Source organism: Papio anubis, chromosome 3 (assembly GCF_008728515.1).
Source record: "Papio anubis isolate 15944 chromosome 3, Panubis1.0, whole genome shotgun sequence".
Lineage (NCBI taxonomy): Eukaryota > Metazoa > Chordata > Mammalia > Primates > Cercopithecidae > Papio > Papio anubis.
The window spans coordinates 6,482,593-6,506,530 of record NC_044978.1 but is presented as its reverse complement, the minus strand read 5'-3'; the positions used below and the strand labels follow the sequence as shown (position 1 = coordinate 6,506,530).

General features: G+C 38.8%; 1 protein-coding gene and 1 non-coding gene across 2 annotated transcripts in view; one reads left to right on the top strand and one right to left on the bottom strand.

The window, feature by feature from the left end:
* The window catches only part of WWC2 (WW and C2 domain containing 2), a 220,517-nt gene that overhangs the window by 167,669 nt on the left and 28,910 nt on the right, over positions 1–23,938 (top strand). The window contains exons 16-22 of the mRNA XM_031664153.1: positions 2,812–3,004; positions 4,988–5,149; positions 11,884–12,008; positions 13,853–14,051; positions 15,406–15,570; positions 17,148–17,240; positions 20,574–20,816. Coding sequence (XP_031520013.1) covers positions 2,812–3,004; positions 4,988–5,149; positions 11,884–12,008; positions 13,853–14,051; positions 15,406–15,570; positions 17,148–17,240; positions 20,574–20,816 — 1,180 coding nt within the window. The remainder of the gene's footprint in view (positions 1–2,811; positions 3,005–4,987; positions 5,150–11,883; positions 12,009–13,852; positions 14,052–15,405; positions 15,571–17,147; positions 17,241–20,573; positions 20,817–23,938) is intronic.
* LOC116274358 lies at positions 8,390–8,493 on the bottom strand. Its single transcript, XR_004182984.1, has one exon. It is a non-coding gene; the product is annotated as a small nucleolar RNA U13 (small nucleolar RNA).

Genomic DNA, 23,938 nt, shown 5'->3' with positions numbered 1-23,938 from the left:
ATTGCTTAGAGACTGTTTCCTGACAGATAAGCCTAAAAATCTTATGACAGATAAGTCTGGAAGTCTTAGACGCCACCATTAACATTTTCTGACATCAGAGTTTCAGGGACTCTGAAGGGCTCATGGCTGGACAGTACCAGGAAGAATCCAGATTTCGACTTAGCACGTCAGACATAGAATCCAGAATATACATGTCCACTCTGCATTGAAACTTCCTGTAACAAGTGGATTTTAATAATATTTTGAATATGCATTGTAAGGCTTTGGAAATTTAAAAAGAGCTGTTGAGGGATGATCCCCAAGACTCTATACCCAGCCAGGTGAATGTTTTCCTTAATGATAGAGTATATTCCTTAGTGATAGGACTTTTAATAGAATAAATTTAAGAGTCCTTCATGTTTTTCCTACAGAGTTACTTGTAAATTCACCTCCTAACATTCCAATAATCATCAGAAAGAAGAAACTGGATCTAAGAGAAAAAGAACTAGATAGAGATTATGTACTCAACAACAGAAGAATAGAGATAGTGGATTTCTTTCTTTTTTTTTTTTTTTTGTAAAGATGGGGTCTCACTGGGTTGCCCAGGCTGGTCTTGAACTCCTTGGGCTCTCCCACCTTGGCCTCCCAAAGTGCTGGGATTACGGGCATGAGCCACTGAGCCCAGGTGAGAGAGTAGATTTTAATGTGTTGACAAGCATCAAAATTGGAGGTAGGATAGGATTCTAGGAAGAGAGTGAGCTTAGAGAACTTCCTGAATCAAGGCGTGGGCTGTCCACATCATTAGTGAGATCAGTGAGGCGAGCAGGCATCACGTAGAAGTGCCTAGACCAACACAGACAGCCTGCTTCCCAGGCCTGAGATGAAAAACACCAGTCAGCAGTGTCCAGGAAGACTGGCTTGATATAATCTGTGACTTCTCCCTACCGGTAAATAACTTGTGATGTTGGAGCATGCCATTGATGGCCTTTTAGTAAAGCAGATCACGGAGAAGACAAGTCTACCAGAGATTGAAACAATAAACAGTGAGAAACAATACACAACTTCAGGAGAAAACTACAGAACATCCCAAGAACACACACCTTCTTTAAACTCACCGTAAGGGTACACCTACAATATGCTCTACTTCAACTAAACCAATCACAGTCATTCTCACTTACCTTATAGGATGTCACCAAGTCCCTTCTGGAGGCATGGTGATACCTGTGTGGTGTAGGACCAGTGAAGTACTCAGCCCAGCCAATGAGCAGACATTTGCTCTTCGGCTCCCCAGCTGGTGTGCAGGCACGCGTTTAGTTGGTGCGAACCTTCCTGACACGTATAGCAATCTTTCCTTAAACCCATATGTAAAAGCCTTGGCGTAAATAATGACACTGCTAAACATGACAGCTAGTATGAGTTAGTCTTAAAATTGTTCTTTTTTTCCCCAACTTCAAAAGTTAATTTTTTGATTATTAATTGTGACAGACAGAGTTTATGCTTCCTCTGGTTGACAACAGCCACGGTATTTTTGTGAGTCGCTTGCTGGACTCCAGGTTGTAGAGCTATGCCCCCCCCACACGCCCACCCCCACAACAGAATGAGAGAGAGCATACCTTTGCCTTCTTTCCCTTGTATATTTGGCTCTTAACTGTGTAAAATCTCACTTTTAAAATGTGGAAACATTTTTAAATCACTTAAGTGGTTAGGCCACTGGTACGGAAGGCTTCACTGGTGTGATGGCTGGAGAAACAGAAGAGCCCTTCCCTCCATTGCCACTCTAATACACTTCTTCTTTATTACTTTTCCACGAAAGCAGAGAAAAGATTTTCTTCTGCTGAATCTTCAGCCTCCCAGGGACAGTGAGCTGTGTCTTATTAAGGCTCTTTAATCAACAGCAGTGGGCCTCAGGCCCACTAGGTCTTCAATGTGGAATCTCCATAATTAGTATTGATATGAAATACAAAATAATACGACATTCCTCAGTTCTGCATTTGAATTAACAGTTTTTCTAATGGAGAAAGACATGTTTTAGAATACAGATTAGACAAGCCTGGAAATGGTGGTGGAGGGATAGACTTAGCGATATTCTCTTTCTGGGATTTAAAGGAAGTTACCTCAGCTGTTTCTAAGAATTGTGGGTCTTCATATAATGTGTGCTCAGAAAAGTCACTTTAAAGTAGTATTAGAAGTTATTGTTTTTCTGTAACTCTTCCTCTGAATTTTGCAAGGCAAGAGACTCTTTTAAAACAGTTTGTCGTATCTCAGACTTTGGAGATGCTAGACAGTGATATTTTTGAACTGTTATTTCATCTGTTTTAAATTTTCTTAACAATATGCTACTTAGCCTTTCTTTTTCTCTAGTAGGATAATGTATTCCATTCCTGGGAAGTGATCATCAGCATCTCTTGTTTAATACTCAGGATGAGGATTCTGTGGGATAAAGTCACCAGTATCTACTTAGTGTGTTCCTACCTTCCCAGGCTCAGAAATAACTTATTTTGGAATTGGCTGTACATGGGGCAGGTGGGACGTTAAATTCGTCTGCCCTGTGGATTTTCTTCCTCTTCACTTTCCTATCATGTGCCTTTGCTGCAGTCTCGTGGTGAGTGAAGGCTGGGCCGTTGCATGCTCAGGGGCGTAGTCAGCTTGGGGGGGTTCAGAACAGAGCATCTATGCAGCTGAGCACGGACCCGTGATAGCAGCAACACTTTAGATTGATCATGAACTCCATGATCCCTCATTTTCTTGCTTTGCAGATAATTTCAAATGATAGCTGTGAATCTGGTAAAATTAAAGTACCTATGAAATCCGTTTTATTCTTGTTCTTTGCAGATATTTTAGAGTTGCCGTTCTTCCTTCCTCAGCTGATGTCAGCTGTCTGTTTCGCACAAAAGTTCATCCGCCCACAGAATCCATTTTATTCAATGATGTGTTCAGAGTCGCCATTTCCCAAACAGCTTTACAACAGAAGACACTGAGAGTAGATCTTTGCTCTGTCAGTCGACACCGGAGGGAAGAATGCCTGGTAGGATCCTTCATATTTCCCATCATCAGACAACACTTACGCTCGGATGGGCTGAGAATAGATTTCGTAGTTGCTCTTTTGCCAGCCCTAGAAATCACTACAGACCTGCCCAGCGTCTTGGGAAACATCTAATGTTTTTTCATTTTTTTCTGAAATAGTGGTTTCTGTTTATTCTCTTATTCCAGACCTTTAAAAACTGCTTATAAATTGTGATTTTCTATAAAAGCTGCTTTCTATTTCTAGCTTTTAACCACAGAAGAACTTGACTTTTGTGACAGCTGTCACTCAGGGAGTGTGCTTACCACTCCCAGTGCCAATGTCGAGCTTTATGTGAGTGCTGTGTGTATAGTATCTCATTTAATCCTCATGACAACCCGATGAAAGATTGGTTATGAAATGGATGATTGTCCCCTATTTTCAGATAAGGAGCTGTTTGAGAGGTAATATATTTTACGGTCACACAACTGTAAACGATGAAGCCAGATATCAAAAAGACATCCCCACATAATTCACTGTTACAAATTAAAATTAAGCAAGACCACTGAATACTATATAGTACCCTTATTCACCTCACTCTCCCCCACCACAGTATTGGAGCTTTTGGGAAGATGTGGTGTTACTGTTTAGAGCAATACGATATTTAAATGCGACAGCAGAAGACTTCACACTTAACTAATTGTGAGTTTAACACGCTGCTGTGCATAATAACCAGAAAACCATTACGTCCCAGTAAAGTTACATAAGCGTTCAAATGCAGGCATCTGGAGATGTGCCCATGTGTTCAGAAAACCATTACATCCCAGTAAAGTTACATAAGTGTTCAAATGCAGGCATCTAGAGACGTACCCATGTGTTCAGAAAACAATGTGAGTCTCCAGTTGAGCTTTTCTCTGCAGTCCAGTGGGAAGCACAGAAACACACGTGTTTCATGATGAACAGAGTTTAAGAGGGGTAGGTTTTTTCTTAATTTTTCTTCTTGTTTTCTTGAGAAAAATGTCTGATAATATTATCTGACAATGAAGTTAGAAAGAAGCAAAGATAACAGACTTGTTAGGCTATCAGAAAGGCTTTAGTATCATAGATGTCATATTTAGTATAATAGATGTCAGAGGCTCCAACAAAGTTCATAAACGTGTTACTTGATAGCCTTAAAGAAGAGTGTAATTTAATTTAGATTTTGTCTATGTGTGATTTGGTGGAATATGAAAGCCTTTATCCTTTACTTTTTTTGCCATTCTACTAACTTATGTATCTAGAGAAAACTGTTGCTGTCTGATGTCTTATTCAAGAACCAAAGTAGAGTTTTTATTTTTTTTTCAGTGGATAATGGGTTGTTGGTGAGTAATAATCAAGTCACCTTTACAGCATATTATAAGAAGTACTATGAGGCTGGGCGCGGTGGGTCATGCCTGTAATCCTAGCACTTTGGGAGGCTGAGGCAGGCAGATCACCTGAGGTCAGGAGTTCGAGACCAGCCTGGCCAACATGGTGAAACCCTGTCTGTACTAAAAATACAAAAATTAGCTGGGTGTCGTGGCATGCGCCTGTAATCCCAGCTACTCAGGAGGCTGAGGGAGGTGAATCGCTTGAACCCAGGAGGTGGAGGTTGCAGTGAGCTGAGATCGAATCACTGCACTCCAGCCTGGGAGGCAGAGCAAGACTGTATCTCAAAAATAATAATAATAATTTCACATTTACATAAAGGGCATGCTTAGTCATTAGGTCTTTGCAAAATGGTATCTCACAAACTAATCCCAGGATTAACTTTTAGGTGGGGGGTTATTTCTTATTTAGTCACAGCTGAAAATATAACATATCCCCATGTTTTAAAAAATCCAGCAATGCTTTATGTCAGGAGAATTGCATTTTTTTTTTACCCTAAAACAAGCTCATTCAATAATCTTTATCAGAACAAATACTAACTTAAACATTTTATTTTCTATCCTCTTTATTTTTTTTCTTTGTTTTCTTTCACTTACATAGGCTGGAACTCAGATCAGCCTGGCAGATTTACCATTTTCCAGTGAGGTTTTCACTCTATGGTATAACTTGCTTCCTTCCAAGCAAATGCCTTGCAAAAAGAATGAAGAAAATGAGGACTCTGTATTTCAACCAAACCAGCCGTTAGGAGATTCTATAGACTTGGTGAGTCAAAATTAGAGAATAATACGAAAGTAATGTGAAATACATACATAATATGAAAGTAATATGAAATATGGAATGCTACGAGACCAGTGAAAAAAAACATGCTTTTATCACTTTCACTATCCTTCCTTTTCTCCTTTCACAACTTTGTTTTTCCCAGCTTCCTATAAAAAAAGAAAGTTAATTTCCAGCTTTGGCTTTGTTTCAAATATGGTTTGTAAAAGGAGCACTCTTTTCTGCTCACACTTCCTTATAAAAATAAACTTTGACATAGAGGCTTCACTGGTTTTAAGTGATCATGGAAAAAACCTTTTAATTTAAATATATACTTTCCATGCATCGTGTTCACATTGTTTGATTCCACTGTCAGGTTATACATTTGGCACTTTTATATTTTGCAAATTTGAAATTATTAAGCCAAAACAGTGTGTTAGCTTTTCATTTGTAACATCAATAGCCATAAATATTTTCTATTAAATACTTTTGTAAGTACCAGACATGGTGGCTCAGCCTGTAATCCCAGCACTTTGGGAGGCTGAGACAGGTGAATTGCTCAGGAGTTCAAGACCAGCATGGGCAACATGGCAAGATCCCGTCTCTACAAAAATAACAAAAAAATTAGCTGGGTGCAGTGGTGCACGCCTGAAGTCCTAGCTCCTGGGGAAGGTGAGGTGGGTGGATCGATTGACCCTTGGAAGTTGAAGCTGGAGTGAGCCATGATCACGCCACTGTACTCCAGCCTGGAAGACAGAAAGAGACCCTGTCTCAAAAAAATGGGGGGTGAGTTGTAGCGAGCAACCATACTTCAATACAGTACTTCAAAAAAACTTACAAAGGGGCCTTTTGTGAGGCCGTTCATCACGAATTTGGCATTTGTGGATATTGTTATTGAATTCAAGTTTATTTTAGATTATGAGGAAGGCATTTCCTAAGCAAAAGTCAGATAATTAAACAACAGTGTTTTATTGATCATCTACTGTGTGTGAGACACTATAGTAGACACTGTAGTGGGGGTGAAAGGGAAACAAACATCATGGTACATCTTAGATCACATGCCCAGGCTTGTGGTAGACACTAAACAATGCATACAAGACGGCGAAATAGAGTTTTTTATCCTTAAGAATGCTTTTATAATGGTCACACTTTATGTAAGTTCTTTAAAATAGCTTTATTACAATATAATTCATATGTCATACATTTCACCCATTTAAAGTGTGACAGTTTATCCATTTGAAGCACCCAATTCAGTGGTTTTTAGGATATTCACAGAGTTGTGCATGCAACCAACATTACAGTCTAATATTAGAACATTGACATCATCCCCAAAGAAGCTCGTGTGCACGAGCAGGGACTCCCAGTTCTCCCTAACCTCTTTCCCCCAAGGCAACCACTAATCTCTGCTACAAGGCAACCACTAATCCCTGTCTCTGAATTTGCTTCTTCTGGACATTTCATGTAAGTGGAATAATACAATATTTGTTCTCTTGTGTCATCTTTCACTTAGCATAATATTTTCAAGGTACCTCCATGGTGTTGCAGTATTAGTATTTTATTCCTTTTTATTCACACATAATATTCTATTGTGGATGTACCACGTTTTATCTGTCCATCAGCTGATGGGCATTTGGGTTGTTTCCACTTTTTGGCTATTATGAAAAATGCAGCTATGAACACTTGTATACAAGTGTTTTTGTGGACGTATGTTTTCATTTCTCCTGGGTATGTACATGTGAGTAGAATTGTTGGGTTGTATAGTCGCTCTGTGTGTAATATTTTGAGGAATGGCCAAACTGTTCCTAGGTGTTTGCACCATTTTGCATTCCCACTAGCAGTGTTTGAGGTTTCCACTTTCTCCCTTGCCATGTGCTATCTGTCTTTCTGATTCTGGCCATTCTTGTGGGTGTGAAGTGGTGTTTCACTGTGGCTTTGATTGACATTTCCCTAATGACTAATGATGGTGAGCATCATAGGCTTATTGGCCATTAGTATATCTTTTTTTTTTTTTTGAGAAATGTCTTTTCAGAATCTTTGTCTCTTTTTAAAAGGTATTGTTTATTTATTTATTTTTAATTTATTGTTATTTTCTTTTGAGATAGAGTTTTGTTCTTATCGCCCAGGCTGGAGTACAATGGCACAATCTCAGCTAACCACAACCACCCCCTCCCAGGTTCAAGTTATTCTCCTGCCTCAGCCTCCCGAGTAGCTGGGATTAGCTGGGATTATAGGCATGCACCACCATGCCCAGCTAATTTTGTATTTTTAGTAGAGATAGGGTTTCTCCATGTTGGTCAGGCTGGTCTTGAACTCCCGACCTCAGGTGATCTGCCCACCTCGCCTCCCAAAGTGCTGGGATTACAGACGTGAGCCACCACGTCCAGTCTGTTGATCTTTTTATTATTGAGTTATAAGAGTTCCTTACCTATTCTTGATACAAACCCCTTATCAGATAAATGATTTGCAGATATTTTCTCTCATTCTGTGGATTGTCTTCTCACTTTCTTGATGGTTTTATTTACGGCACAAAAGTTTTTAATTTTCCTAAAAGTCCAGTTTTATCAATTTTTTAAAAATCCTTGTACTTTTGGTATCATAACTAAGACTGCTTTGCCTAAACTAATACCACAAAGATTTACCCCTGGGTCTTTTTCTGAGAGTTTTAAAGTCCTATATTTAGGTCTCTGATTCATTTGAGTCGTTAATGTGGATCCAGTTTCGTCTTTTTGTATGTGGAGATGCAGTTGTCGCAGCACCATTTATTGCAAAAACTGTTCTTTCCCCTTGAATTATCTTGGCACCCTTGTTGAAAATCAAGTGTGAGGGTTTATATTTCTGGACTCTCAATCCTGTTCATTAATCCGTATGTCTGTACTTAAGCTAGTACCACACTGCCTTGATTACTATAGCTTTGTAGTCATTTTGAGATCAGGAAGTGTGGGTCTTCCAACTTTGTTTTTCTTTTTAAAGATTATTTTGGCTATTTAGAGTCCCTTGCATTTCCATAAGAGTTTTAGTATCAGTTTACTAAATTCTGCAAAAAAAGATAGCCAGGATTTTCATAGGGGTAGAATTGAGAACTGTAGGTCAGTTTGGAAGATACTGTCATCATAACAGTTCCAAGTCTTCTGATCCATGAACATAGGATATATTTCCATTTATTTAGGTCTTTAATTTCTTTCAATAATATTTCATAGTTGTCAGAGTCAAAGTTTGCATTTCTTTCATTTTTCTTTTTTATTTTTATGTCAGATGGGTAATGTGCTGATGTCCTAATGAGATTTGAAGGAGACATATGTCACACATGAGCATGAAAACCTAATCATCACACTTAGGAACTACAAAAGGATCAGTGCGTGACTTCTTTTGTTAAATTTATTTCTAAGTATTTTATTCTTTCTGATGCTATTGTGAATGGAACCAGGCTTTTAAAAGTTTTGTTCATCATGGCCCCATACAACAGCATAAAAAAGATCTATACATGACCAAGTGAGATTTGTCCTAGGAATGCAAGGTTGGTTTAACACTTGAAAATCAATAAATTATATCAGATATTTCATCATGTAAATGTTTTAATCATTTAAAACAAAGTTTGAGGACCCACTGAAAGAGTGTGATGTTTCAGTACATGTATTCATTATGTAATGATCAAATCAGGGTAAATTAACAAATCCATCACCTGAAACTTTTATCATTTCTTTGCGATGAGACCATTCAAAATCCTTTCTTGTAGCTGTTTTGAAGTATATAATACAATGTTGTTAATTACAGTCACCTTACTGGACATTAGAACAGCAGAACTTATTCTGCCTCTCTAAATGTAACTTGATGTTCCCGTTGAATAACCTTTCCCTTTTCCTCCTCACCCTCCCTACTCTCCCCAGCCACTGTGGAACTGTTTTCTCAGTTGCATTTTTAATTGTTGCACAGTTGATTTTATTTGTCTTGTATCCTGCAACCTTACTGAACTCATTTATTAATTCTAATAGTTTTTTTAGTGGATTCCATTAGATTTTCTATAAGATCATATTGTTTGCAAATAGAGGTGATTTTACTTCTTCCTTTCCAGTCATATTCCTTTTATTTCTTTTCTTCTTTTTTTTTTTTTTTTTTTTTTTTTTTTTTTTTTTGCCTATTTGCCCTGGCTAGAACTTCCCAAACAATATTGAAAGAAGTAGTAAGAGCAGACATCCTTGTCTCGATCTTGATCTTAGTGGAAAAGCTTTCAGCCTTTCACCATTAAGTATGAATTTGGCCATGGCTTTTTCATAGATGTCCTTTATCAGAATGAGGGAAAGTTCGTCTTTTCCAAGTTTGTTGACTGCTTTTCATCATTAAAGGCTGTTGGATTTGTAAAATGCCTTTGTTGCATCTCTTGAGATGGTCATGTGGTTTTTGTTCTTTATTCAATTGACATAATGTATTAATTGATTTTCAAGTGGTAAACCAACCCTGCATTCCTAGGATAAATCTCACTTGGTCATAGTCTAGATCCTTTGTATGTTGTTGGACTCAGTTTGCTAATATTCCATTGAGGATTTTTGTGTCTGTATTCATAGTTTTCTTGTGATAGCTTTGGTTTTTATCAGGCTAATTCTGGCCTCATAGTATGAATTAGAAAGCATTCTACCTTTTGGAAGAGTTTGAGAATAATTTGTATTAATTCTTCTGTAAATGTTTCATAGAATTCACAGGTGAAGCCATCCAGTCCTGGACTTTTTTGTGTGTGTAAGTTTTTGTTTACAAATTCTATCTCTGTACTTCAGTCTATTTAGACGTGTAAGTATTGCTTTTTGAGTCTGTTATTAGGTAAAGTAAATTTAGCATTTACCTTTAGCATTGCATTGCATCTTTCTGTTCAACTGAACCTTTTATCATTATGAAGTGTTCCTTTTTATCTCTAGCAATACCTCTTGTTTTAAAATCTACTTTGGTGTTAGTAAAGCTACATATCAGCCTTCTTGGGTTAGTGTTTGCGTGGTTGATCTTTTTTCATCCTTTTACTTTCAACCTTTCTGAAATACTGTATTTAAAGTATTCTACTTATAAGCAATATGTATTTGGTTTTGATTTATTATCCAGTCTTAAAATCTTCATCTTTTAATTGAAATATTTAGCTCACTTACTTTTAATGCTATTATTGATATATTTGGGTTTGATCCTATTATCTTCCTATTTGTTTTCTTTTAATTCCATCTTTATTCTTTTTCTCTCCTTGTTTTGAATTAATTATTTTTAAATTTTCATTTTTCCGTCTACTAGATCTACAGTCTTTTATTTTTTGCAGTTTCTCTGGAGATTATAGCATGAGTTCTTAACTTATTAAAAACTACCATAAATCAATTCCTTTACTTTTTCCCAGACAATGCAAAGATTTTCAAAGACTTTAACTCCATTTTATACCCTTTCCTCCTTCTCTGCTATTATTGTCATATATTTTGAATCTCACGAGATATTATTATTGTTTCATTGACAATTAGTATTCATTCAGATTTCCTCACATTTTTACCCTTTTGTTATATTTTATTTCCTTCTGCATTATTGTGCTTCCATTTGAGACATTTTGCTTCTGCTCAAAGAATTCCCTTTAATATTTCTTTTACTATAGACCTGTTAGTATCTATTTCAACTTCATTTGTGAAAGATGGTTTTTTTGCTGCATATTCAGAATTCTAGGTCTGCAGTTATTTCTTTGAACATGTTAAAAATATCATTTTATTGTCATCTAGCTTCCATTGATTCCGTGGAGCTTTTGGAGGACGACTTAATGGTTGGGTCATATAGCATTATTTCTTTTACTGCTTGTAAGATTCTTCAGCAGTTTCACTCTGATATGCTAATGTGATTTTCTTTTTGTTTATACCACTGAAATTCTTTATCATTTCATTCAATTTTTTGAGCATATTATTCATAAAAACTTAAATGTTTTTCTCAGTGCCAGTAGTGTATGGATCATCTGTGGGTCTGCCTTATTTGGCTATCGTTTCTCTTGACTTTCACTCTTTAGGTCCTAATGAAATGCTGGATATTACGTATGAGGATAACTGACTGATATCTTCCTCCAGAGAGGATTTTATATTCTTCTGAAAGGCAAATGACAATATGGGTAGCTTACCTGAATTATGTGGGGACCTGAATTCCAGTTTTGCTCTCCATAAGACTGTATGGCACAATGGAAATATCTGCTTACTATTTTAGCCTGATAGCAGCTGTTTTTTTGCTTTGTTTCTCAGCTTCTTGCTCTGCATATAGGCAGCTTAGGAATGGCAAATGCCATGACAGGAATATCATGCAGAATATTGAGCTCACTTTACAGTTCATTTTCTCCAACCTCTTGTGAGTTGACTGCCTTGGTAGTCCTGAACTCAATTTTAGTCTTCCCATCCTACTGACATTGTCACTGTTCTAGGCAGCCACAGTCTGTTTAGCCTGTGTACCTCACCACTAGAATTGACAAATACCCTAAGGGAAAAGAGTGACAATGGCTCACCTTATTATATTTCTGTTCTGCCTGGGATCTTGGCCCTCTAGTCCTGATTGCCTTTGTTGCTCTTCATTGCTTTAAAACAGCTGAGAGGTTTTGCTTGTTTTGGGTTCTATTTTATTCAGCTTTCATATTTGTTTTCAGCAGGAGAGTTGAATCTTCTTTACAGATAGTAGTGTAAATTCCCATCTGATGAGTTGTTAAATCATTTCTTCAAGGATATGATGTTAATTGCCGTATGCTTTCCATTCTCCAGGATGCAGTGTCAGCCTTACTTGCAAGAACATCAGCTGAGTTGTTAGCTGTGGAACAAGAATTAGCACAAGAAGAAGAAGAAGAAGAATCAGGACAAGAAGAGCAAAGGGGTCCAGATGGAGACTGGTTAAACAGTTATTTCCTTTTGCTATTGGGAACTCAAAGATGATGTGTTTACACGTCTTACAATGAAACCTTTGTAGGCTCATGTTTTATTCCAGAATTATGGAATGCACTGCACCTTCAGGAAGCTATGCTAGGAAAAGTCTTTCCTTGGTCTTTAGAGAGTTAAGGAAGTAACGGCAAGATTGTGGGCAAAGTTAAAACATTAGCCAGATTCTTTGTTCTTGTTTCGAGTAATTTTAAAACACTATTTTCTGAGCTTTTTTTTTTTTTTTTAAGTCTAAACTTGATTTTGATAGATATGGTAGCTTATTGTAGAGTTATAATTTTAAAAGTGACTCTATTTTTCTTTTAACTACCTGTAAGTACCATTTAGGCTCTAGGAAGACAAAGCAGGTATTTAAAAAACAACTTCTGAGTACTCATTTCTCTGTTTGTTACCACTCTTACCTTCTTTTTCCCTGTCCTTCCCTTTATCCATACCCAATCCTTTAAAAAGGGGGGCAGAGAGGGAAGTTATTACAGTTTTTGTCCAGGTTCATATCTATATAAAGAGCTATCCTTCCTGGATTGTACTGTTTTCTCTTAAAACAAATTTGAGTGAATATTTCACTCATTAAATATATATGTAAAATCATTTGAGTTAATTTTTGATATATAGTTGTTTAGACTGTTATGTTCAGTTGAACTACTGTTAACACATGTGCATATACATATATAGCATGCATTTGTATGTGTGTATATAGAAAACTTTTTAGAAACTTAGAGTGACAAGGTATATCATAAATAACGCAGTCATGGACATTTGGAAGGAATAGCTTTCTACTGTGATGTAAAAAGATATAGATATACTTTGTCTTTATCAAAAGTCCTTCATAGTGAATAAAAGTCACAGCACTGCAAAACAAATAAATATGAAAATATGAGAGTGATTATAAGGTTCATTATAGTATCTTTAAATAGTAATTCTCATATATGTAAAATACAATTTGTTTCACACATATTTCCAAACAGTACACTTACTATGTAAACAAAGAAATTTATAACTCATAGTAGTCATTAATGGTTCCCCTTATGTTCACTTCATGGCTAGACATTTATTAACTAGTCTGTGCCTGTTTGTCGTTATGCCACCAGTCAAATTAAAGCTGAACATTTAGTTATCAATGGAAAGAATGTTTGCGTTCGGAGAACATGAAACTCAACGAAGTATGAGATGTTCTAAACCATCCTAGTACTCCTGCTTTATATATTCCATATAAGCGGTATTTATCTTCTGGAGCACCACTTACACCACTTACAATGCCACTTCAGCCCGTGCCAGGGCTTTTGTTAAAAATGAGTCTTCTGCTAGTTTAGAAGAAAAACTTGCTTAACATAGGATTCTCCCTGCTAGACCATGAGCACATTCAATAAAATGAGCATTTAAAATCCTTACTTAGCTGAGAGTAACTCCATTCTATTATATGATTAATTGTACAATAAATGAACAACGAATACCAAGTTATTTTATAGTGAGTGTCAATATTTTTAAATGCTAACAAACATTAAACTCTATATGTAATTTTCAGAATATGTCTATTTTAATATCTAGAAATTAGGTTAAATTTCATGAGTTTAACTTTTTAATACCACATTATGGTGATTTTGCTACAGGTTACTAGAGGGTGAAGTGAGGATTTTATTTTTTATGAGACATTTAGTTAAAAACCCCAGCCAAAGAAATGGCTTGGCTCATTATATGTGAGTCTGTTCGTTTCCCAGATAACAACTTAGCATGCCCAGGCTGCGTGTTCATGGAGCATGCCTGCCTACCAAAAGTGTGTTTTGTTTTTGTTTTACCATAGGCTAACAATGCTGAGAGAGGCCTCTAACGAAATTGTGGCTGAAAAAGAGGCTGAAGTTAAACTGCCAGAGGACAGTAACTGTACAGAAGATTTAAGTTCATGCCCTAGTGTGCCTGAGATGAACGAAGACGGGAACAGGAAAGAAAACAACTGTGCCAAAGACCTCAGAAGTCAGCCACCTACTGGAATACCAACACTGGTGACTATTCCACTGTTCTGTCTTAAAACTGATGCCTCACAGGCACCCTGTGGACTAGGGAGATGCGTGCCTGTCTCCTTAGGTATAAGTTCCGTGTCAGGATTTTGTGCTGAAAGCTGATCGTGAAAGGCGTGTGTGGGAACAGGCTCTGAGAAGCATCATAAATGCTTTAAAGTTTTAAAATGGGCCCAAAATATTCTCCACTTATATTTGGAGAATATATAAGAAGAGAAATAGTTCTAGCTACTTTAAATCTCTATAAATACTCTGTGAATATTAAAAGTATTTTCTGAATTCCTTGGATAATAACAGGGTGTCTTGTGTCAAGTTCCGTATATGTAGTAAGCTTTATTTCCATTTCAAACATTAAGTAAACATTTAAAGTTCATTTTGGTTAGGCGATGCCCTGATTGGAAAGGTGACAGGTGACTTAGTTTAGGCACAAGTGCTAGCCAAGTTATTAAACAGGTAACTTTGCTAGTTAAGTGAGAGATGTATTGAGACTCTCAACCCCATATGGGGAAAATATTTTCAAGCTTTGAGGATGCCCACACACTGGGGATATTAGTAATAGAGTTTAGAAAATTATAATTTTGTATTCCTGAGAAAATAATATTATGCCCTAAGAACTTCCTTTCTCAAAGGAGCAAACTTTCATCAAGAGGCAGATTTGGAATCAAATTATACCTATAAGATAAAAAACAGACATCTGCCTATGCCTACTGAGTTTGTATTTTGAGAAACTTCCATTTTTACTTAAGTTTTATTTTTGTTACATTTCTAAAGATCCAGTAAAAATACAACTCAGCTTCACAACAGTTATGTTTATACATGTATAATTGCATATTCTATTTAAACCTACAAGTTTGTGGTATATTTCATTTTCTTATATTTAATTATCTTTATCATTTATTTGGAAAAAGTGTAATCAGAAAGTTGAATAAAGTTTAATGATGATATATACCCAAATAGGATTCTTTATAAAATCATTTTAAATCTAAACCTTCATTCTAATGTTCGACCTTGTGGAGGCAGCACCTCTATTTATGGTGCTTGTTGGACAGATACCACAGTGCCTGCCGTGCAGAACTTCCCAAGAACTCACACTGCCCGCTGTGCAGAACTTCCTGAGAACTTAGCAGAAAGCCACTCTTGGTAGAAAACTGAAGAGAAATTCTCCCCAGAAGTACTTCGGAAGTACTATAGTCTGTAATGCAAAGCCTTTCTCTTAGGAGTGGCCGTAGTGCTCCATGAGTCTCTGTTGTAACATTAGATATTTTTTCTTTCTTAGAAGAAAGGAGCATAATGTTTACACATCTTTCAGCTCCTGACAAGCTGTTAACGTCTCTTATAGGTTGACAAAGAGACAAACACTGATGAAGCCGCTAATGACAATATGGCAGTTCGCCCCAAAGAGCGCAGCAGCCTGAGCTCTAGACAGCATCCTTTTGTGAGGAGCAGCGTGATAGTGCGCTCACAGACCTTTTCTCCCGGAGAGCGGAGCCAGTACATCTGCAGGGTAAGGTGGCGGCGCTCGCGGCGAGGCTCTGGGACTGCAGCTTCTTCCCTGCTGGTAGGGAATGGCCTGCAAAGGAGAAGACTGTGCACTGGGAGTCTTCACATGACAACTACAAATGCTAGAAATGCTATAAAATAGATGTAGAATATCACATGCTTATGGTCCTTTTCAGTTTGTTTGTTTTGCTGTCAAATTTAATGTCTCCTTGGTTGCAATGTGATTTATTTGGCAAGTAAGCAAAGTTTAAGGATCGGAGTGCCAAGTATTCATACGTTATTTGGACATCAGTCTGTATTTAGAAACATAAAGTGGTTTTTTGAGATATATGTGGTCTGTATATTTCTATTCTATATCTTGTGGCCTTCAAACCATGTTAGTCTTGTTGAACTGAGAATTGTGAATTGCATTTTAGAGCAAAAATCCTCTTTTAATAATGCTTATAAACACTGATCACATCCATAGTTCTGTGAAGAAAATTATGAGATTTGTTATCAATTTGCCAAATTCTACTTCTAGAAGTATTTCTGATTTATCTAGTAAGACAGACATAATATTATAAACTGGGTTAGAAATCCCTTTTTAAATTCTAAATTTATTCATTCAGTTCAACACGTTTTTATTAAGCACCTGCTTTTAAGCACTTTCCTAGATACTTGGGATTCATTTAGAAACAAGAGACTCAGAGCCCTGCCATTGTAGAGTTTACGTTCCTGTGAATCGAGCCAGACCACAAGCAGTAAATATGATGAACAAGCTGTGAAGTATCTTGGAAGGGGATCAATGCTATGGACAACAGTAGTGCAGGGGGTTGGGGGTAATACGCAGGATTCAGAGCAGGCTGCATTTCAGTAAAGATTTGAAGCAGAGGAGACAGTGGGCATGGGCTATCTGGGCTGAGAGCATTCTAGATAGCACAGACTGTCTCAACTCTGACCTTGAGCTCAGTGCTTTGTGCAGACCTTTCTTTAAAGAAACAAATATCATGTATTAGCTAAAAATACAAAGGATAATTTTATTTAAAAAAATATATAAGTGGCTTAAACATATGATTTTTGATAGCCACTACCAAAAGGCAGCTATTTAAATTATTTCCAGGCATGGTGGCTCATGACTGTAATCCCAACACTTTGGGAGCCTGAGGGGAGCGAATCACCTGAGGTCAGAAGTTCGAGACCAGCCTGGCCAACATGGTGAAACCCCATCCCTACTAAAAATACAAAAATTAGCTGGGCGTGGTGGCGTGTGCCTGTAATCCCAGTTACTAGGGAGGCTGAGGCAAGAGAATTGTGTGAACCTGGGTGGCAGAGGTTACAGTGAGCCGAGATCATGCCACTGCACTCCAGCCTGGGTGACAGAGTGAGACTCTGTCTCAAAAAAAAATACATAAATAAATAATTTAACAAAATGAAGTTATTTAGCGAAACAGAACAGGAAAAACTTATTTGAGGGGATTGTCTTAAAAAAATAAACTCTTAACTATCGCTACCTGCTTTACTTGGTAAATGTCTCAGTCCCAAACTTCTGCTTGCACTCTGTTTGATATGCAGTGATTTTTTTTTTAAATCTTTTGTTGCCAGTTAAATCGGAGTGACAGTGACAGTTCAACCCTGGCTAAAAAATCACTGTTTGTGAGAAACTCCACCGAACGCCGCAGTTTGAGGGTCAAAAGGGTATGTATTCCCTCAGCCACGTCCCACTGTCCCTGGACCAGTCCAGAATTGTGACTTGTGCAGCACAAACTCCAGAACCACGAAATGAATGTCAGTGCTCCATGCACTTGGCCTACTGAATGCAGCCACTGGGATACACAGAGACGCAGATGCCGTGGCTGCTGTGGAGATGGGGGGTTGTGAGGGCATTTATTCATCATTGGTGTGGAACCTGTGATGGTTAAGACTGGAAATGCAGTTTCAGTATCTCTGGAAAAGGGGCCTGCTGAGCCTGCAGGGGTATCAGACAATGGTAGAACACATTTCTGATGACACTGCATACCATGTCCAGGTCTTGAGCGATTGTGGGAAGGGGTGTAAGACCTGGTACCTTTTCTGAAGGACACACACGCTGGTAAAGGAGGAACACACAGTTTTCGTTACTTGCTTAAACAGGTATCTTTAGAAAGTTCACACTAATGTGGGTGGGCAGCTCAGGTGGCATTTTCCTGGAGGTCATGGGTCTCTGCATGAGCTTTAAGGATAAGTCTAAGAGAATAAGTGAATTAACAGGTTGGACTGTTCAGGTAGTTCAGAAATGCCTGTTTACTTGCCAACAGCTGAAATACTAAAGGAAAATATTTGTTTACTGTGATCATTTTGGCTTAAAATGTGTGGTTTGGTGAGTACAGACCACCACATGTGCTGAGCTCTGTCGATGGCGAAGAGCTCGCACCCTCAGGAGTCCATGGTCTAGAGGAGGACGCAGCACACACAGGACTGTCACAGCTGTGCCGGGTACGATAGGGAATGAGCCCATCTAATTGAGAGAGTCAGAAAGACTCAGTTGGCCAGGGGTGGGGGGTCTCCACACTTGAATAAAATTTCAAGAAGAAAATGGTAGCTTTGGGGCTGGGTGGGGGTGTGATGGATACTGGGTGCTGTGAGTAGGTGGCATAAAATGATACTGGAGCAGGGACACACAGGACATGAGGATTGTCAGGTTCTGCTAACAGCCTTGGCACTGTGGATAGGAGGATCAGGCGTGAAGGCGGGGAAGATAAATTAGAAGCATTGTCATCACCAGGGCCACTCTGGTCTCATGCCGCCATGTGCAGAGTGAGAGATGCCTGGCCAGGCAGCAGTGGGTGCCCCTGGTTTAACTTCCTGGTTACTTGAAAGGCGTAAAAGCATATTTCATTTTTCTAGAGGCAGATGAGATGTGCTGGCGTTTATTCAGCAGTCATGATTTTCAGGAAATTCTGAGATGTCGATTTTTGAGATTACCAAACTTTATGCTTTAAAAGCACCCAAATTTTTATCATCTTGTGTGAAAAGTCTTCTCAACTCCTTTCTAAGTCACTTGCCTTCTTAAGCAGCACATACTCTCAGGGATAGTTTCACTCTTCAGATAAATATTAACCAAAAGTGTTTATGAATCAAGGAGCTGAGAAACGGTTGGGTTACTGATAAACTTAGTTATCAGGACTACTTGACACAGACAAAGGTTAATCCTGAAGCATGTGTAGAAGATAGTTTTAAATGGTTTTTAAAAGTAGACAGATACAGTTTGATAGGAACAAGTGAGGAATGGTATTCTGCTTTAAGAATTACAGCATGAGCAAGGTATAGAGGTGTATGAGGACAAAAGTATCTGCAAAGATGCGTAAAAGGTTCGCCTGAATAGAAGAACAAAGCGCCAAGTGTGTGAGTGATGAGGTTAGAGGGGTACCCACCGGCAGTGGTGTGCTGCACCCTCCTCATGCTGGCTCACAAGAGTCAGTTGTGCTCGTCTCTTGCCAGTTAAATCGGAGTGACAGTGACACATCACAGTCATAGCTTGAAAATGGTGATGGTAGGAGTATTTGCCACATAGAAACTGGCAAACCCTGCAAATCAGTGCTTTCTTCTCTCCTAGAGAGAGCCAGTTATTAAACATTTACCAGCAGACTCTTGTATATGGAGTCCTTAGGCTCTGTGTGCATGACAGCTAGGAACGATTTCTGATTCTGAACAGTAAGTAATACAGTCAAAGATGATGTGTGTCTAGATGATTCTTACTGAGTAATGCATTTGTAGAGAGGAGAGGGTAGAGGTTGAATAAAGGGAACCTAAAAATAAGAATGTTACACAAGACCATGCAATATGTACTGGATGTGGACGAAGAACAGGAGGACACAGTAAGAGTGATTCTGACTTGGGCTAAGGCTCTGAAATCTGAATAGGGACAGACAGGCCCCTCCCTTCCATCTGGCATGAGCACTACCATTATTCCAGATCTTCAAACTAAAGTACTTGTCAAATTTGAGTCCCTCCTCACTCATATCAAATAGTAACAGTTCTTACTAGCAATCACTTATTTTGCATTCTGTCTGCCAGTAATCTAGGCAAGAAATACCTCCTTGTTCCCCTCTGCTGGTACAGTCACACCTCTCACCCAGCCTTGTTTAAAATCTCTTCCTCAAGTGAATGGGCCCTGAACCTGAGTGATCCATCCCCTTCCCTGACTCCCTGTGCACTCCTGCGCTCACTCACAGCTTCCTCTCGCTTAAGGTCTCATGTCATTCTGCAGTCGAAGTCTTCAAGGGCAGAGATTGTGTCTTCTCTTCCTAGTACTTTGCCTGCACAGCCCCAGCAGACGTTTATTCATATATGTTCAATAATTATTGCTTGATGAATGGGTTAAGATTGCCCCTGGGAAGAGCCATGGTGATTCAGTGGTGAAAGTAAGTAGCACACAATGGGAAATCAAGGAAGGCAACTCAATTTAAGCATTCTGATTAGAGAGTCAAAACCTAGCAACATTGTCCAGCTATATTCAGGCCGACTGTCATGGATATGATAAGATTTATATGTCCTGAAATGGAGGAAACAGAAGTGTCTTGCAATGTATTTATTTATTACACGAGGCAGGCTTCATGTAATCAATTGGTCAGGCTAAGTAATCCAGGCTGTACTATGGTAACAACTTTAAAAATCTCTGCGGTATAAAACAATAAAGGTTTATTTCTTGCCCAGCTACTGGTTCACTGCAGGTTGGCAGGAGGCCCTGCCCCATGTTGCTGTCACCCAGGGCCCATGCTGATGGAGCCTCCCTCTGTGGTTCTTTGCTCTCCCTCCAGCAGGGGACAGAAATGTGCACCTCTCACACTGGCCTTGACAGGCTTCTGCCGGAAGTAAGGCACGTCTCTGCAACTCACCTGCCATGGGCCAGAGCAAGTTGCTCCTGCCCCTTAGGCCCTGGCTTCTAGGGCGCAAGGAAGCACCATCCATCATGCACCAGAAAGGAGGGAAAGCGGGGTAACCACTGCCTGTATAACCAGGGTGTTCATCATTCTCTTTCTAACTATCTAGACGGTTTGCCAGTCAGTCCTTAGAAGAACAGCACAAGAATGCCCAGTACGGACATCTCTAGACTTAGAACTGGACCTTCAGGCATCCCTGACCCGGCAGAGCCGCCTCAATGATGAGCTGCAGGCACTGAGGGACTTGCGGCAGAAGCTGGAGGAACTGAAAGCTCAGGGAGAGACTGACCTTCCACCAGGCGTGCTGGAGGACGAGAGGTTCCAGAAGCTTCTGAAGCAAGCGGAGAAGCAGGTACACAGCTCAGGGTCTGTCATCTCGGAGGGGCTTACATCTTTTTTAAAGCATGCCACGTAGAAGGTACCCAACTTACGCTTCTTTTTTGCGCGTAAGTCTTTGGATGTTTTACTACAGCTTGGAACACATTTGGAACACATTTTTCCCACTGCTATAGGCCCTTTTCTTTTTTTTTCCCAAACTGAAAATGTTGAAGGAACAAGGAAGCTGGGAAAGTGGGTGTGGCAGCAGGGGATGGGTGTGGCCAGTAAGAGTGAGGGCGTGGCCAAGGGGGAAGTGGGAAGTAGTCATAATTTCTCCTCCAGATTTTTCTCAATCTCAACGTAAGACTTGGCAAATAAATACAGTATAACTTTTGGCATAAGTGAGACATTTTGTTTGGATTTTCTATGGATGTCTTTTTAAGGTTCATTAACCACATCAATTGTGAAATACATTGCTAATTTTAATGCTACTAAATTTTCACTTTCATTCTTATCTTAAAGAAAAATTACACTTTGTTTATTGACATTCTCCCTTACCTTTCACCCTACAAATAGCTATACCAAAAGAAGATGAAATCACTTATTAAAAAATAGAGTATTTTTGGCCGGGTGCAGTGGCTCACGCCTGTAATCCCAGCACTTTGGAAGGCTGAGGCGGGTGGATCATGAGGTTAGGAGTTCAAGACCTTCCTGGCCACGATGCTGAAACCTAGTCTCTACTAAAAATACAAAAAAATTAGCTGGGCGTGGGCACACACCTGTAATCCCAGCTATTCGGGAGGCTGAGACAGAGAATTTCTTAAACCTGGGAGGCAGAGGGTGCAGTGAGCTGAGATCACACCACTGCACTTCAGCCTGGGCGACAGAGTGAGACTCTGTCTCAAAAAAACAAAACAAAAAAAAACACAAGAGTGTTTTTAAAGAAACTATTTCCATTATTTTGACACCTAAATATTACTGAAATTTTCAAGAATCTGCATACATATGAAATTGATTGACTTTCTCGAGAGTAGAATTTATATTTTGGTTTAAAAGTGTGTATTCATATCCATATGTAGTAGCAAATAGAATTTTCCATATAGCTGAAATACTAGTATTACAAATGCCAAAACGTTTTCTTTCAGTCCCTTTGGATGGGAATATAAAATAGATTAGACACTTCCTGAAACTAACAGAAAATGTTATCTATGATATAAACTGCTATTTTTGACCCAGAGTTGTTATTTGATCATGTCGTGTATAGTACTATCAGGAAAGTTTGAATCGTTCAGCTGACTGGAGCTACTGATCCTAGATGGAACTCAGAAACTAAATGAATGAATTTCAAGAATCAAACTGACACCAGTAATCTTTAAAGAAACTTTAAGCAACAAAACGTATTTCATATCTGTATCTTATCCCACCTGATAGAAGGAAACCTTCACATTCAGTAGGACCTCAGTGTTTGCTTAATGTGAAGTTCAATGGTAGGCCTTACATTTGCCACAGCAGTGGATACAGGATAATTAGACACTGCCCTGGTTTCATAAAGGAGATGAGCCAGACACTCCAGGTCCATGAGAGCAGTGCTTCCTGGAGAGGTCATGAGAGGTTTCATGGAGGAGGTGGCACTTGAACTGGCTTTTAAAGTGGGAAGTGGAGCTTCATAGGGGTGAGAGGCCCAGGACTGTCCATTAATAAAGGTCCAGATGGGCTCCAGACAGTGGAGGGCTGTGGGCAGGAGCCTGCAGGAGAGCAGAGTTACAGCATGTGGAAGGTAGTCTTATGAAATAGAAGATTGAATTATAAACAGAAATGAGCTGCGCTTATGTTTGTAACCTCAGTAACCATCATTTTTACTCTCGAGTTTTTAACTCAACATTAGCAATAATTTCAAACTCTTGGTTGACTTTGACCTACTTTAATGTCATGGAGAAGCATCACAGTCTTTGACTTTTTTGAGTCAAAGCCTTCGAAAGCTGAATTGGAGTTTTACAACTATAGATGCAAACAGAACTTTGTGTCTTTGGTTGGTTGTTCATTTCTAGTGTGTCATGATATGAAATTCTAAATCTCTAGGTATCAATAATTACTAAAACTATGGGACTTAAGTTTTTTACTTAATATCATCATGCAAAGGTTCATCCATAAATTGCTTGTTACCGTATTTCATTTTTCTTGACTTATCTAATCTCCATTATATAGAGAGAAGCTCAGTAGAGCAAAAAAACAGAAGGAAAAACAGACAAAGCTCTGGCAAAATTAATGAAGAGAATATACAAATAAAGAATATTATAAAAGTAATGAGGGACAGAACTACAGGTAATTGTGAGATTTAAAAAATAATTACAGCTGAGGTGGGAGAATCACTTGACCCCAGGAGTTGGAGACCAGCCTGGGCAATATAGGGAGACCTTGCCTCTACAAAAAAAGTTAAAAAAAAAATTCACTAGGCATGGTAGCATGCACCAATTACTTGGTCCCAATTACTTGGAAGGCTGAGGTGGGAGGATCACTTTAGCCCAGGAGGTAGAGGCTGCAGTGAGTTGTGATTGCACCACTGCACTCCAGCCTAGATGACAGGGTGATACCCTATCAATCAGTTATGAAAAATTAAAAAATAAATGCATACACACACACACACACACACACACGTACTCCCAGTGCTTTGGGAGACCAGAGTGGGAGGACAGCTTGAGGCCAAGGGTTTGAAACCAGCCTGAGTGACATAACAAGATCCCATGGGGGGAAAAAAAAGTTAAGTTAGCTGAGCACGGTGGCACATACCTATAAAGTCTTGGCTATTCTGGTGACTGAGGCAAGAGGATCACCAGAGGTTTGAGGTTGAAGTGAGCTGTGATCACCCCACTGAACTTTAGCCTGAGTGACAGGAAAAAATAATTGAATACTATCAAAAGTATATGCCTACAATTTGGACATACGTCTAGGAAAATATACTAGAATGGATGTTTGGAAAGAATAAAAAGGTTGGAAAATCCTATAACTCTTTTAAAAAAGTAGAAGTAGTGATTAAAAATCTATCCACAAAGAAAATATAAGTTCTGGATGCTTTATAAGCAGATTCCACCACACTTTCAAAGAAGAAATTATCTCAATTTTATACAGACTCTTCTAGGCACTCGAAAAAGAGGGAAC